This window comes from Dendronephthya gigantea, unplaced genomic scaffold, assembly GCF_004324835.1.
Source record: "Dendronephthya gigantea isolate DGI-Jeju-01 unplaced genomic scaffold, DenGig_1.0 000016F, whole genome shotgun sequence".
NCBI classification, from domain to species: domain Eukaryota; kingdom Metazoa; phylum Cnidaria; class Anthozoa; order Malacalcyonacea; family Nephtheidae; genus Dendronephthya; species Dendronephthya gigantea.
The window spans coordinates 1,306,643-1,323,164 of NW_021163026.1; the positions used below are offsets into that span (position 1 = coordinate 1,306,643).

Here is a 16,522-nt window from a genome sequence, read left to right on the forward strand (position 1 = left end):
GAATAATTGCAACCATATCCATGTCAAAACTACTTGATTGCAATATTTGCTGGGCCTCTAGAACGGGACACTGAGACGCATACCATTTCAATTACGCTTATTTTAAAATACTTCGACTATTTTAAAATAATCGCTGTGCGATTGTGTGAATTCTATTTCAAACAAAAAACTTAGACGAACTTCGATATTTGTTACAGCTTCTTCGTCGCTGCGTAGGCTTAATGACGCAAGCAGACAGACACGGCTGGAAGAACAACTTGAAGCATTGAGATGTCAGTTGCTTTTTTACAAGGGGAACTTTGAAAGGGAAAGAAAATCTTGCGAAGAATTAAGAAAAGAGATGAAAATGTGTGAAAAGAAACTTAAAGATGCGGAGAAAGATATCAAAAGTTTGACCTCACAACTTGTTGCAGAAAGAGAAGGGGAAATCCAACGTGGATTCCCTGGTAACCATGGGCGTGCTTCTACTTCCGAAGATAATGTTCGATTCATTCAACCATGCCATCCTGATGATGAACTTTGGCTGTTGGAACAACACTGAGATTCACCTCCTCCGGAATTAAGAGCCATTGAAGGTGTTTTTTTGAAGGGGGGGGGGGAATAGATGTCTGTGACGAACTGGCTTTGAGTTTTTGTCTCATAATAGATATGTTTAAAATTTGCAAAGTTTTAGATTTTTTTATCTTTTTGTGGTATTCTTCATATTGTTCGTACTTCGCGTAACCATTGGGCATCCTGCTGCCCCATCAAAATAAAAATCACTCTTACCCAAATAACATTTCAGAACTAATAAAAGTAATAAATCACTTTGGTTAATATTTTGTTGCAAAATTGTATTCATGTAAGTGTCCATGGGCGAGTAAAATCGACGGTAAAACGTGAAAGGACCTGGGCCCGACATTCAAAATGGTGGTGTTTTCAAATAGGAAATATAACATCGACTGTTTATTTTACACTTTTTCTTTGTATCTTGTTTAAATTTTCGATGCAAGAACCACTAAACGCTTCCTGAAGTGTTCATCTTCAATTTAAATATGATTCGAAATCGTGTTGAAGATTTTAGCGCTCAAAAACAGATCCCAAGAGTTGGACAGGAAGCAATGTTCTTGGTATGAATAAAGTAAACTACGATCTTTGATCACCATTAATCGCGAATGTTGTGTAGTTTATTAGTACGGTGATTTAAAGATTTTCTACTTTCAGGATCAAATCCATATATCTTTGCAAAAACCTATTCCTGAACGATGCGAAGATGTCAGAAAAATGGTACAGGAATGGAATATCAAGGTATCAGATCATTCAAATGTCAAAATACTCCTGGTTTTTATTAATATAACGGCACCGAAGCAATCTGGCAAAGAGCAGTTCATTAAAATGTTACTCGCAAATAATATGTTAATGTTGCTTGTAGGCACCCACCTCTCGCCTTTGGAAAAGCCCTTGCCCTTTATAAGTCCGACCTATGAAAGCGACACCTATTTTAAGTACACTTCCTCATATCTCCCCTTACCCATTTATCATCTCAAAGTAGCCCCTCATCATATATATGCCCTGTTCTTCAACTCTGCTGAAGACCTCTTCTATAAGTACTCCCCAAAGGCTTTCCTTCCCCTTGTTCAAACTATAACAGCTTCGTATCTGAAGTTCTTCCTTATACAATACCCCCACTCTAAAGTTCTCTGAGGTCCCTTCTTTATCATGGCTCCCACTTTGAACCTCCCCTTCAAAAAGAATGTCTCTTTTTCTAAACATTTCCTTCAATTTAGGTCCGGCAACCCCCTGACTATATACCATTGATTGATCCTGAAAACTTCTCAATTAGGGCCCTACACCCCTATGGGGTCCCTATGCCCAGGGGGAAATATGATACAGTACAGTATTTTAGGTATAATATTTTTCTTCTTTAGGATCTCCATGTTTTATACCCCCATCTTCTTGCAAGTATTTTCAGTGTGACTCCAGGGAAAGGCTGGGCTCTACACACCCCACACTCCAGATCACTGGAGGCTTTCCGTCATTTCCTGGGTCCCCATGGTCCGGTGTGGAGTCTGGTTGAAAAACTCGACAGAGATTCTTTCCTTCGATACGAGTTTCCTGTGATATGCTTGCCAGTAAGTTGAATGGGTTGTTCAAATCAATAGTAATTTTCAAGTTTACACGAGCATGGTTACGCGAGATTCAACAAAGCGTGAGAGGACTTTAAGGTATTGAACTAAGTCTTTATGACACCAAACAAGCACATGCTATTGTTGTGGTGATTATACGACTGCCAGGATCATGTTATCTGCTTATTTCAATACCTCAAAATCATCTCACGCTTCGTTGAATCTCGGGTAACCGGGCTCATGTAAACAGCCCCTTAGACAATTCAAAACACGAGTAGGCTGTGTTTTATCATCTACAAATATTAGGAATATAATTGGCAGAAAATATATAAAACATTGGGCGCTTTCCTTTATACGGTAAAAACGGCCAGACTGGTTCTGTTGTATTTCAGTACAGACAGATTACTGGTATTTTTAGCTGTTTGAAGAAATCTGCATTCAAGTATAACGTTATTAACATCTGCCTAGCACGGAAAATGCAGTTTTACAACTATATTCTTAACGAAATACTTTATTTCAATTCAACATATGTCCGATTTGACCCTTTTGACCTTAAAGGAAAGCCTATAAAGGTCATAGTTTTCGCATCGGTGCGGCTTCGTACGCGGCAGCGCAGGGGATGTCCGACTCTCAAATTTCTACCATTGGTCGTTGGAAGTCAAATGCTTTTCACAAGTACATTCGCGTTTCTTCATTGTCAACACGCTAACGCGCTCTTTCATCACCTAGATCATTCATTACCTAGATCATTCAACGCGCTTGCACGGGTGCTAAGTCGCTACCCGGTCTAGCGATACTGGTATTACAGGATACGTGAATGTTCGCACGCCGTTAGCAAAGGCAATGTTGCCCCCCCCCCCCCCATGATCCTGTTTTCGTTTGTTTAAGCAGTGTATCTGCAGAATGTATAAAAAAATCGTAATCTAAGCGCGCTGTTGGAGTCCAACCTTTCCGACGTTTAAGTGCCCCTGTCGTGAATATAATTGTAAATAAATTTTTAATCATCGTTGATTTATAAAAAAGAAACTATTTGGGCAAACGGTCAAGTGTGGGGAAAGTATACGGAGCAGTGGATGAACGTGTTTTGTTTTGTGATTATTTTATATAGAAACCAACTCAACGTCTGTTTACTGAAGGAATCATTCCAACAATGTATTATAACAAAGTGTCGTTCAACAATGACAGCAGAACATCATTAGTTTTAAGCACAGGTATATAGCGCCATCAGCAAATCTTGTTGTTTTGTTTTAAAAAAGAGTGTAATTTATCGCTCTTTGCTTTTGAACTTCGCGAAAAATGCGACTTAAGGCCACACAGACAGACTGGACGCGATGCGAACTTTTTTTTTCCAAAAGCGAATAAATTTTAAATATTTATAATATTCTTGGAGATTACTTAACAATAATACATTTTGACTGCTCTGGCGTCCATAGATTCCAAAATTTGCTTCTAGAATTTAATTTATGTGCTTCTGAAAACTCAAAATTCGCGTCGCGTTGCCGCATCGCGTCCGGTCTGTGTCGATCTTTACTAGCTAAGATCGAAGAAGAGTTCCAATATAACCAGGCAGCAGCGTGGCAGCGTCTTCAAACAACTTAGCATTAATGCCAGCCTCGTACCCAGGCGCTTTGAAAGCTTTAAAAATGACGTGTGTGGGCAGTGTGGGTGTGCTATAAGATCGAAGAAGATCAATATCAAAGCTTGGTCACGCAATTCTGATTAATTAACCTTATATAAGTAATCACCGCATTAGTTACGTAACTTACGTTTTTGACAAACGGAAATACTTCTCCAATCCGCAAAATATAACAACATGCTTATCCCTCGTTCACACCTATCAGAAGAAGTAAATCGTATTGGAAATTGGCTAAAAAATTGCAAGTAAAAAGGCTGCAAATACATCAGATTTGCGTCTAGTATTATACGTATGAATATCTTTATTCAGTAGAAATTTTGAATTTAAGTCAATTAAGTTATTCATAAGTTTATAAACTGCAACTTATCTACGGAACTTGCGTCTTTGGTTGAGTTTCATTAACCCCAAGGTTTGTTTTGCTTTTGCTTCCGCCGAAGAAGATCAATCAAGTTCAAGAATTGCTTTAGCGGCTTTGTTCTGAACAATCCGCAACGTGTTCATAAATACAGTACTGTTCTTATCACCCCGCACAAAGTCTCCATAAACAAGAACACTTAGAACAGGCAATATCAAGGCATTGTACAAGGTTATTCGAGCTTGATGTGGTAACAAAAAAATGTTTTAACAAATTTCCGCCAACGGCTAAACACGTTTTATTTTAAACAGATTTAAAACTGAAGGTCTTGCAACGCTATTTTTCTTTTATAGGTGCTGTGGAATATTTTCTCTATCAGTTTGCATATTTCATAACGCAAAGTAGCTCACCTTGGGTGAGTTCATTGTCATGCTTGGAATAGTTCTTATGCTTCTAAATGCGAGTTTCATTAACTCTCATTGAAGAGTTTGAAGTCAATGTTTCTTTATTTCTTCACAGGACAGCACCAGAGCGGCTGACCGAAGCCATGACACAATCTACACGGCCTTGTTCTCAGAATTCTTGGAGTATTTCCTTCCAACGCAAACCGTGACATTACCAGCACATTCGTCTGGAAATAGATCACAGCAGCAGCCGAAATTGACGCCAAGGAGGTACTTGTAAGTGATCTGTGAACTTCTTACAGTGCAATCAGAATATACACATGAATTGTAATACAAAGTACATACAATCATTGACAATTTCATTGAAACGATGAATCATTTTTGCCAAACGAATCCCCCCACGCCCCCAAAACAATGTTGTATTGTTTTGCAGCGAAAATTTTTAAGTGATTTTACCTCACTTACGTCAACATTGATTTGCGGTGTGGGGCGGGGGAGGGAATGAGGTGAATAATGCTAATTTTGAGACTTTCGTAAAAAAAAGGGATGTTTACATGCCATGTCCCAATATTTTTTGTCAATGATTGTAAATGACGACGCTTGATTAATTTTTCGGAATTAAGAAATATTTGAGAACTTAAATCTATCAATGCAATAGACCTCTTTTGCATAATAGACTTTTTTATCTATGCATGAAAATTCAATTTAATTAAGGGATTTTCCCTCTTCCACTTATCACGTGAGGTGTGATGTCAGGAGGCGAGGGAATACCCGGAAGATAGTGTAGCAATAAGTAATATTGCGTGGTGACAAAGCAGCGCGAGTGAAATGGCAAATAAACCTTTTGCGCGCACTCGCTCGAAATCAGATCGAAATCTAGATATCAGCAAATACAAGAAAAGATACGAAGAGTTGGTGGAGATTAACCATGGATGGAAACAAGAATACGAACGGTTGAAAATGCAATATGAAGCGCTTGCTAAGAAAAATAGAGGAATCGAAGGCGAAAACTGTGATTTAAAAATGCGTAACAATCAACTAGAGTTGCAAGGAATATTATTAGTAAATGAAAAAAAGGAGACAGTTGAAGCTGTGAAAGCTCAACAACAAGAAAAAGGTAAATGCAAAGCTCATTTTAATTTTTTTTTTATTGCCTTGCTTCTCGTGACGTTTAAAGCATCGTATGGTCAAAACATTGACGACACTCTGTGTTAATTCACACTACAGGATTGCAGTTACAAAAACGGTTTTACTATACCAGACGTTTTTATTCCCCATACAGTTCCCATACTCGATCATACGGATCTTTCCAAGATGAAACTAATGTTACATGAGCGAAAGTCTTTGTTTAAGTTCATTTGCATTCGACACATAAAAAGTTCGACGTTTGAAACGGATCTAAGATCGTTCACAACCATGCGGAGCCTGTTACAATGAATGCCACAAATGTTGGCCTAACTTTTATTCGCTGGTAGAAATATTCTAGGTCGCATTAAAGTGAGATTATTATGCGTACTTGGAAGTTGGAAACATCGCCACAGTTGGGCGCCTATGATTGAGACCTTTGATTAGCGATGGCTATTGTCAGTGAATATTGTTGGACCAGGAACTGGTTCCTACCGCTGCTAATTTTCTTGTTGTTGTTAGGGGGCGACGCTCTTTAAAAAAACCCTAAGGCTCTATCATTACTTGTTTGATCGGAATGAAACTTGGCACAATTATTCTAAGCAATATTCCGCATCGATTGACGGAGTTCGAATTTTTACTTTTGACCTTTGAAGCAAGTTACAAGCAATTCTTGATATATTTGCAGCAAATAATATATACATATCATTAATATTCAGCCTATATATAAGTAAACGGAAACGATTATAAATACATTGTCCTCTCCATTGTTATAAATACAATGCAGTTATTAAACTCGGTTACGCAGTTCCTGGCCCCTATAGTACGATCATACTGGCCACGTCCACACGATGCCGGAAGAATTTGGATGGCCCCGTCCACACGATCCCGGAAGAATTTGGATGGCCCCGTCCACACGATGCCGGAAGAATTTGGATGGCCCCGTCCACACGATCCCGGAAGAATTTGAAAACGCAAGAATATTCTTACGGTTACGCGTATCGTCCACACGTATCCGGCGTTTTAGCCCACTGAAAACGGAAGAATCTGAAAACGATAAATTTGAAAACGTCACGCATCAAGTCGTTTCCATATTAATGAGGCTTTTTTCAAGTCTGGTGGCTTATGCTCGACTTTATATTGCTATATTAGCCTCAAATAAGTCTTATTTGGGTTATTTTCATAGTGAGTAAAATTTTTGCCAATTCTTTTAGCATTTGCGGAAGTATTTTACGAGAGAAACATGTCCAAAATGTCGGAGTATAACCATACACAATTTCTTATACACAATATGCATTTAATAGATACTTAACAACAATAATTATGAGTTCGGGCTTGTCGTCTGTCCAAACAAAGTCCTCAATTCTTGTTTTCTACTTTGGATTTGGTAGCTTTTTGCTTTGAATTCGACAACCAACCTGTTACACGCGGGTAGAAAACATGCAGGTGTATTGCGGGATCAAATAACTTTACCGTTTTCGGATCGTTTTTGTGTTTACGTGTGGACGCGGATAAATATTTTAACGGATAAATATTTTTGCGTTTTCAAATTCTTCCTGCATCGTGTAGACAGGCCGCCCACTGACACTATACTGTATATTTCCCGCTGTCCGTGATTTGTAAAGAGAATGGGATAAGAATAAGCCCATGTATATCTATCTGTTACACTGAGCAATTTTTCCTGCAACTTGCAATTTTTCCTGCAACTTGCAACTTTTGAATTGAATTGCAAGTGCAAACGATTCAATTTTGTTGGATCCAATTCACTTCTGACGTATGAAATATAGTCGGTTATTGATAAAGCAGTACTGCATTGGCTTCAGTGGATTTGCTGCTCATATACATTACAAGACAACAAACTATAAAACATTCATCAGAAGTGAATTAGATTCAACAAAATTGGATCGTGTGAACAGACCTTAACATGGCCGTAGATATGGATTTTATATTCGTGTAGTAAATACAATTTCTCACGAGTGAGTTTAAACGAAAAAATGAAATGGAAATGTTTTTGACACGACAGCATAAAATCCATATCTTCGAGCGAACCGTGCAATGTTCTGTTTATTATATGGACTATTATATGGGGAAAAATACACACAAAGACGACAAGTAAGACGCCGCGAAAGACTCATTATAAAAGCAAATATTTACTTTAAGGTAGAATTTTAAAGATGTCTTAGTGAGAAAGTGTTTTATTCTGTATCTCCGTTAATTTAGTTATATTTACGAACTAAACAGCATTTAGTATTTTCACAACAACAACAATGAAAATGGCGGGAAAATTTTTGAAACTCGTTATGTCACCCCTAAACGTGACATACGGAAAATATCCGCCCTGTACCCCGGATGTAGGGGCGTAAGAGTTCTACGAGTGTTTTAGTTCTCGGTTCCCCCATCCATGTAATAAAATTGATTTCTAAATGGCGTAAAAGAGAACCCGACATTGCCCTTATCACTAGTATTGCAGCTAATCGATTTCTCTGTTACAGCTTCTTTGAAACTTGATGCCGTGATCGACGCAAGCAGACAGACACGGCTGGAAGAACAACTTGAAGCAATGAGATGCCAGTTGCTTCTTTACAAGGGGAACTTTGAAAGGGAAAGAAAATCTTGCGAAGAAATAAAAAAAGAGATGGCAAAGGCTGGGAAGAAACTTCAGGATGCTAAAGAAGAAATAAAAAAGTTGACCTTACAACTTGCTGCCGCCAGAGAGGATCACGGAGGGAACGAAAGTGGAAACCTTGATGAACGTGGTCTCACCCCCCTGCACCAGATTCAATTTATTCACCCGTACCATCCAGTTGATGAAATCTGGCAGTTGGAGCAACAAGGAGGGGCATCCCTCCCCCGGAATGAGAGGCAAACGTCGTTCCTTTACGGAGGGCGTGTAAAAGTTTATCATCATGAAGAGCTTTGAGTCTTTCCCATTGGTTTTAAGGGACTTTTGGCTGATATAGTTAGCTGATGGCCAATATAGGGAAAATTAACTTTTAGTTTTTCGTTACAACAAAACAGTTTTTTGTTGTAATAGTATATTTAACATGATAATTAATCAGTTATTGTAATTTATTGAAGATCCCTATTTGACTCTTGTATCAAATGTTGCCGAACTTGGGTGGTGGCTCCAGTAGCGGTATAGGATACGCCAGTTATGCCAGAATAATTCATGTATTTAGCATAATAGTAAAATAGCAGTAAAAATAACATTTTTATATAGAGTTAAAAAATAACATTTTTATATAGAGTTAAACAGCGCCGCCGAGAACACCCAAGATTAAAATAAGGAAATCCTAATAATCCGTAATAATAATATAATAATAATAGAAAAACTATGATGTTTGTTTTGTTAATCCTAGCCCGAAATTATATCGAAATCCTAATATGACAGACCTTGCTCATGATTACGTCTAACGCGGAATGTGATGTTACACGAAGTATGATTGGTTCGAGTGTTTCGTGGATTCTATCAAATTCTATTATTTTTTTAATTCTAGTAATGGTGTTGGTGAGGCAGTTCCACCGTCCTATTCAGGTCTCATTAAGTCCATTGACAGCAGGCAAACCACCGCGGCTGGTCCCTCGTACGAACAATATTCCATCCAGGCTCGTTATTCTGAACTGTTCCTTCAGGTATGCGGATGTATACAGGCATTTTATAACTGTTCCTTCAAGTATGCGGATGTATACAGGCATTTTATAACTGTTCCTTCAGGTATGCGGGTGTATACAGGCATTTTATAACTGTTCCTTCAGGTATGGGGTTGTATACAGGCATTTTATAACTGTTCCTTCAGGTATGCGGATGTATACAGGCATTTTAATTTACACTACAAAAGCTGCTATATCCCACAGACACTCAAAGTTTCCTGTCTACACTCTTGTCAAGTGGCAGTCATATGATGAATGATATTGATTGTGTTTTGTTGTAGATTTTTACCGAATTCTGGATGAACCACGGTGTTGATAGAGAAGGCTCGCAGACGTTCATCCCTCTCGGCCAGGTATATCACTAACAAGGTCTCATCGATGTTTGCTAGTTTTGTGTAACTCTATCTCGACAATCCTTATCGAACAGACTCCTAAAAACTCACAAGTTGCAACAAGTCTGTAAACAGGTTGTTACAAGTCTGTCTACAGGCTTTGCAACAAGATTTATTCACACTGTTTGTTGTAACAAGTTTGGTACTAGCTGTCAACAACTTAATGTAGCAAGTCCGATGACATTATGAGACTTTTTACAAGATTGTTCTGACACAGCTAGGAAATAACAGCCTTGCTACAAACTTGGTAACACAAGATTGTTCCGACAAGTCTGCCACAGCTATGATATAACAACCTTGCTACAGCCTTGGTAACAAAGGATTGTAACAATATTGTTAGATCATGTACCAGAATTCTTGAAACAGCCTTGTGATAAGTCTGATGCTTCGACAAAAAACGCAGATGTAACCGTTTGCATGTGCGCAACAGTTCCCTCAACGACGTAGTTTGCTTTTCTTTGTTAAGGAGTATTTTCTGCCCAGTGTTGACCACGTCCGTGTTGTGAGAATGTTGGTGAAACATCTTCATCTTTTCATGAACGAGCGCATGAACAACAACAACTCAGCGATCACGTCAAATAACGAATTCGAAGAGGCATCATACAGGTGCGTGGTATATTCGGGGTTACTCAAAGCATATCTTCCAACTCGGTTTTACCAAACTACAGCTTTTCAATAAGCAGTGATCTTCCAGTATGTGTTCGGTATATTTGGCCATGGTCGAGTATACCATATATTTCTCGGTACATTCGACCATGGTCGAGTATACCGAAAAATGGTATACTCGACCTGTCGACCATGGTCAAATATACTGGAAAATAGTATAGTCTACCATGGTCGAATATACCAGAAAATGGCATACTCGACCATGGTCGAATATAAAACATGGGTTGATTAAGTGCTAAATGTATATATTACTTATTTCTTAGAAATTTTATGCCCGAATCTATGAAACTATTCAAGAAAAGACTTTATTGGTTTATCCACCATTGTTTCGCGCATTGGCCTCTGGATCCAACTTTTAGATTCGTAAGTACTGCAGCCAAGATGAGTCTCTTTCGAATAAATACAACTAACTGTTTGTGCCGCTCCAGCTATGGCTTGCGATCAGGGGACGGTTTTAATGACGTTCAGAATTCTCTCTCTGAAGAAATAACTGGTCTGAAAGGGTTTAAAATATTCTGATTTGTATGTATGTTTTTCCAGATTTTGGAAACTTGGTTGAGTTACATTCAACCCTGGAGGTATATGAACTCGGAACAAGGCTCCTCACCATCAAGAAGTTCTGGAAGAATTCTTTTCTGGTAAGAAGCAAACTAATATATTGATAGGATTTCTCATAGGCGTACTGGGTTAAAAGATTTTTTGGCACTGATTTCATCAAGAAACAATACATAAAAAAATTATCCAACTTTTCGAGATTCAAATGTTTCTGGGGAGTGCCTGGGGTCAGTTTCCACTCCCACCCCTCCTCCTGTTATGCTTTTGCAAACGCTGCTAGATCTATAAGAGATCATCCTCACTCGAAGTCTTTCGATTTGAATATTCAATTCACTCATTAGCTGCCGTCATCATCGCAGTTGAGGTTGTGGAATAACAATCTCTATATATTTTTGCTTCCAGGAAACCTTTCGTTCGTCACAATTTGTTATTCTACACGATGATCCTGCAAGAATTCTTGAACAGAGCCGAGAAGCTCAACTTAAGATCATCAAAAGACACACAGCTTTTTTATCGTGTTACGAAAGTATTTTCTCAAGAGCACTTAATGTCCATCATTCACGAAGGTAAGGTATTTGTAAATCCTCTAAAGATACCAATGCTTTTATTCACAATGCTCTGCGGATGAAAACGCAGCCATGTACTCCCCGTGTACTGCCTGCCTGACATTGGGTTAACATGAAACACTGATCTGGAAAGAGGCTACTACCCCAAATTATCTCATTTTACTGGAGTATTTAGTCAGTAATAGCCTCTTTCAAGATCGGCATTAACACGGGAACCTCCTCAAATGAATTTTATGTTTTTGTTCAGCGGAGTACGAGCTGATGTCATATCTACAATCAACGCAAGCTGGTTTCATACAGAAATCTCGATCACCAAAACCTGAGCAATATCATCATTTCGTGGAGATGCAAAGTCCTGGGGCCCAGTACAGACCACTCTGGATGGAGGAAATAATAAACGATGTAAGATTTGTGCCCAACTCACCTCTGACTGTTGCTACTAATACTAGCCTGACTAGTCTAGTACTACTTATTGCTTTGCAATGTTTTATTTAGTGTTTCACTTTCAACCTTCCTCGATGTCAGTTGATCATTGCAGTACTGCTAGTCTGACTGAGTGTTGACTATTGCTACTAATACTAGCCTGACTAGTCTAGTACTTACTGCTTTGCAATGTTTTATTCAGTGTTTCACTTTCAACCTTCCTCAATGTCAGTTGATCATTGCAATACTGCTAGTCTGACTGAGTGATGACTGTTGCTACTAATACTAGCCTGACTAGTCTAGTACTTACTGCTTTGCAATGTTTTATTCAGTGTTTCACTTTCAACCTTCCTCAATGTCAGTTGATCATTACAGTACTGCTAGTCTGACTGAGTGTTGACTGTTGCTACTAATACTAGCCTGACTAGTCTAGTACTTACTGCTTTGCAATGTTTTATTCAGTGTTTCACTTTCAACCTTCCTCGATGTGAGTTGATCATTGCAGTACTACTAGTCTGACTGAGTGTTGACTGTTGCTACTAATACTAGCCTAACTAGTCTAGTACTTACTGCTTTGCAATGTTTTATTCAGTGTTTCACTTTCAACCTTCCTCGACACCCATTCATGTTTATCTAGAACCAATTGGTTCCATTCTCATTCATTAGGTTCGTCAATTGTTACACCGTGTCGACGAAGTTTTACGTTCTTTGCGCGAGCCTCGAGGCAACGACGTGGATCGTGTAAAACAAGATGGTGGCTGGTTTCGGACGAAAATAAAAAACACTCTAAACTGGCTTCAGAATGCCTTCGCTATTGATGAAAATTATTGGTTGATACAAGACGAGAGCTCAAGTGCCCAGGAACATTTGACACAAGTTTCACGAAACCTCAAGAAATCGTTTCAGGTAAAAATATCAAAATCCTAAATTATGATGTGAATTCGTCAAGCTAAAGGTTTGTTCACACGATCCAATTTTGTTGGATCCAATTCACTTCTGACGTATTGAATATAGTCTGTTATTGATAAAGCAATACTGCATTGGCTTCAGTGGATTTGCTGCTGATATACATTACAAGACAACAGGCTATTATAAATCCATCAGAATTGGACCCAATAAAATTGGATTGTGAACAGACCTTAAAATCGGGTAATTTTTTAATCAGTTGAATGGATCGATGACATCGGAATGGAATAGAAAACCCATGATAGAGTTCTCAAATTTATACAATAGGTTAGATCTAATTTCTTCTCAGGAGAAATGAGAAAATAATTAATGTCTATTTAATTGCAAACAATTGTTGTAAAGATGGAATGAAAACAGTCCATTTCATTCCAATTTCAAAAACTAGATTGAAGATGATGTACACGAATCCACGATACCTTGGGCAGCGGATGTTGATGACAGTAGATCGATTCCACAGAGAGGTAGTGTTGAAATCCTACCAGATTGTAAGAAAACCGAGAGAGGTCTGGAGCTGACTGCACTGGGAAAATATCAGGTAAAAATATGCTTGGAGTTTGGTCTTCTGTATAGCATGGAAGATGTTAATCTGTCGGGCACAGAGTTGTATCTGGTTAAAACGAATACGGGAGCATGATTTTCCCAAAGAAAGGGGGGCAGCATTTCCTCCTAGATAATTTGTGAATTGTTTTTTCCACAGATGGCAAATGGTCTCCGTCGTTTCGATATTCAATACAGTGGTGACCCAGACTTGCAACCCGTTCGAAGCTTCGAAATTGTCTTCTTAGTAAGAGCTCTTCATAAAACCTCGACTCTACTCAACGAAAAGGTGGGTTACAAGCTAGAAGTTTCAGGTGGGTGTTCATTATATCATCTAAATCAGCGTCTCTTTCCTGCAGTTTGGGGCCCATCTCTCATCGATCTATACCTCACATGACTGGCGCGGTTCCATAGCTCGTTACCTGTCCCCTGGAGTGAAACATCCGCGCGCTCTGACTCCAGTCAAACACGTCCAACATTCGGTCAGCGACGACACGTTTGGAGAAGCAAAGATAAGTCTTCGTTACCTTGCTTCGTATAGATTGTGGGCTCAGTTATTGTTACTGTATTGTTTTATATCGTGGGTATTGGGCAGACCTTGCTTGGCCTGCTTCGTACTTGTGTTAGTCTTGTTGTATATGTTTGTGTCTAATATTCATGCTGTCAGTGGAAAAGGGACTCGGACACGTACAAACAGTGACACTTGGGGGTAAATTGGGTAAACAGAGGAACAAATTATAGTGAAGTTAGTGGGGAGTCGCGCACTGACAAGGTTCACACAAACCTGTTCAAACCTCATTTACTGCGGCTCGTGAAGGTCTTTGAGTTCTCCACTTTTCTGCCAAGATGCATTACTTTCTGAAATTATTTTAATTTTGAGTTCATGAAGGTACAATAGTTTTATAAGGTATTGTGGTTGCAAAACATGCATAGTTTTCAAAGCAATGTCATTAACATAAAGCTCGCTGAAGCTTCACAACTAAACAAGTCTAGTCCACATCCCAATATTTGCATTCAGCTACTATATAAAGATCAGTGGCTGAGGATAGCGGACTCGCGATAGTGCTTGAAAACGACGCGTCAGAAATGGGAAATTTTGGTCACTGATCTCAATATTATAGCGGAATGCAGCCTCAAAGGTTGGGGTGCACTTTGTAATGTAAACAATCGCTTTGTTTATGTTGAATTGCTACATATTTCCTAAAATATCATGAACTGTCAGAATGATGTGCGCATTTTTTGTTAGCTTTACTGCGCTGAAGTTGGAGTTTATATTCACTACTTTAGAAAATTAAAAGACTTGCGATCAAGTAGGCTACCTTATAGTTGTAAATATTTTCGAAGCTAATACTAAAGACAACATGAAACTTCAAATAACCGCTCGCGATCAAATTTGAACAAACGTGCTGAATGGATTTGAACTGTTGAACTTTGAGCTAGAAATCAGAGCAACTCAGACATAGTATAGAATTTCATATTATACAGCCTATAACCTATGGTGTTTTAGTAATACTGGATTTAACAGAACTGTATTGCAGTGTTATCTGACAACCATGAGTTCCCATGCATGACGTGACAATCCAACCAGACAACCATCATTCTTTGCGCGTATGAATATTATCTTGTTATTGCAACATTAGATTAACCATCGCTGATCGAGTGATCGTTTCTACGAAATCTAGAGCTAAATCTTGTGAAATAAACCTGAGAGTAAAGTCAGGAAATGCTAAGAGCGCATTCAGCTCAACACTGAACGAAATTATGCAGAATATCAGGGACACTGTGCGAAATAAGCTCGGTCTTACGTTAGCAGAGCCATTAAGGTTGGTGATCGACATAGGACTGACCTATGGTTGGAAATGGGCAATCACGGCGACCTTAATGATTGCCTTTATATTCTCTCTGATGGGATTGCGCCTTTTCGCTCCGATTAGTTATCGTCGGGTGGCGATCGAAATGTTAACGACGTCTCCTAAACATGCAACGTACAGCCGAACGGCCGACGTCGATGATCTCGTCGGCAAATTGAATCGACTGACGCGGAGTAATCCCGAACGAGAAGTTCATGTCATTATAAGCGGTGGACCCGGAGCTGGTAAGTCAGAACTCGCCAGGCAGGTCGGGGAAAGAATTTTCCAGTTAGAAAATAAGCCTATCTTTAATATTGACTTGTCGCTTGTTTTACCCCCAACGGATGTCATCACATTAAACGCAGATAACTTCGACCTACTTCAGGGTAGCCTAGAGGAAGCCATTGATAGAGTACAAGGCAAGGAACCGAAGCCCATGGGTTATGAGTGTATTGGAGACGAAAAGACGATCTTTGCGAAATTTTATCAACTGCGAGTGGCTTTGGGAAAACGATCTACTCTTTCGAGTCACCCCGTCATCATATTTGATAACGTCAAAGAGGCCATGTTTACGTTTCTGTACGAAAAGCGAGCGAATGGCAAATATTTTTTGAACGCTGGAAGTAAAGAACACGGCGAAGTACGAATTATTGTGACAACACAACGCCGACCTACACTCAGACTCACTGCAATGACTGGTTACAAAGACTTGTTTGATCCAATGCCGGAAGAGGAAGCGGTTGAGTTGTTAAATACAATAACCGGTATTCAGAACGACGACCAGAATGCTATTGAACTTTCAAATGCGCTCAGCAGGTTTCCAAAATCACTTGCTGATGCCGCCGTTTATATTCAAATGGATGTACGGCACAATTCGTCTTATCGCCTCTATTTGGAAGAATTAGAATTGAATGAAAAACGATATCTGTCAAACGTCGACTCTTCTTGGGCCGATGGCAAAAACATGGTTTAGATTATAACTTCACCGCGTTCACAGCTTCGTTGATGTTAGTTGACCAATATTTTCAGGACTCTAATCATGGACGTTTTTACGAAGCACTAGCCTTTTTGATCGGATACTGTGGCTCTCCTGTAGTCCCTTTGAAATTTCTTGTAAGGTTCGTTGGTCTAAATGCCGTTTTTAAAGATTACTCTGAATTCAAAGTGAAGAACTTGGTCAGAAAAACCACGCTTTACGACCTGACAACAAGTTCTCCCGAACATATTCTTATTTCCACGCATCAAATCACGAGATATGCGTCATTTGACGCCTTTAATGAAAGAACGAAGA

General features: G+C 39.1%; 1 protein-coding gene across 2 annotated transcripts; it reads left to right on the forward strand.

Annotated features, from left to right (window-relative positions):
- The first annotated feature begins 900 nt into the window (after positions 1–900).
- On the forward strand, positions 901–14,786 carry LOC114520420 (sphingomyelin phosphodiesterase 4-like). 2 transcript variants are annotated; one of them, XM_028540675.1, is made up of 17 exons: positions 901–1,109; positions 1,204–1,287; positions 1,908–2,111; positions 3,214–3,316; positions 4,450–4,511; positions 4,616–4,776; positions 9,123–9,258; positions 9,558–9,629; positions 10,135–10,274; positions 10,598–10,697; positions 10,875–10,972; positions 11,292–11,455; positions 11,703–11,857; positions 12,545–12,784; positions 13,230–13,379; positions 13,542–13,670; positions 13,741–14,786. In XM_028540675.1, the coding sequence occupies exons 1-17, from the start codon at positions 1,035–1,037 to the stop codon at positions 14,092–14,094; spliced, it is 2,427 nt and encodes an 808-aa protein (XP_028396476.1). In that variant the 5' UTR covers positions 901–1,034; the 3' UTR covers positions 14,095–14,786. The 2 variants fall into 2 exon arrangements, with proteins under 2 accessions (XP_028396476.1, XP_028396477.1); XM_028540676.1 differs by having other exon boundaries at positions 4,616–4,770.
- The last annotated feature ends 1,736 nt before the right edge of the window (positions 14,787–16,522 follow it).

Bases quoted from the DNA above. Each gene is read 5' to 3' on its own strand.
- LOC114520420 (XM_028540675.1), top strand. From the start codon at position 1,035: ATGATTCGAAATCGTGTTGAAGATTTTAGCGCTCAAAAACAGATCCCA. The intron at 1,288-1,907 runs GTATCAGATCAT...TTTCTTCTTTAG, and splicing joins TACAGGAATGGAATATCAAG to GATCTCCATGTTTTATACCC. The intron at 11,858-12,544 runs GTAAGATTTGTG...CTCATTCATTAG, and splicing joins TGGAGGAAATAATAAACGAT to GTTCGTCAATTGTTACACCG.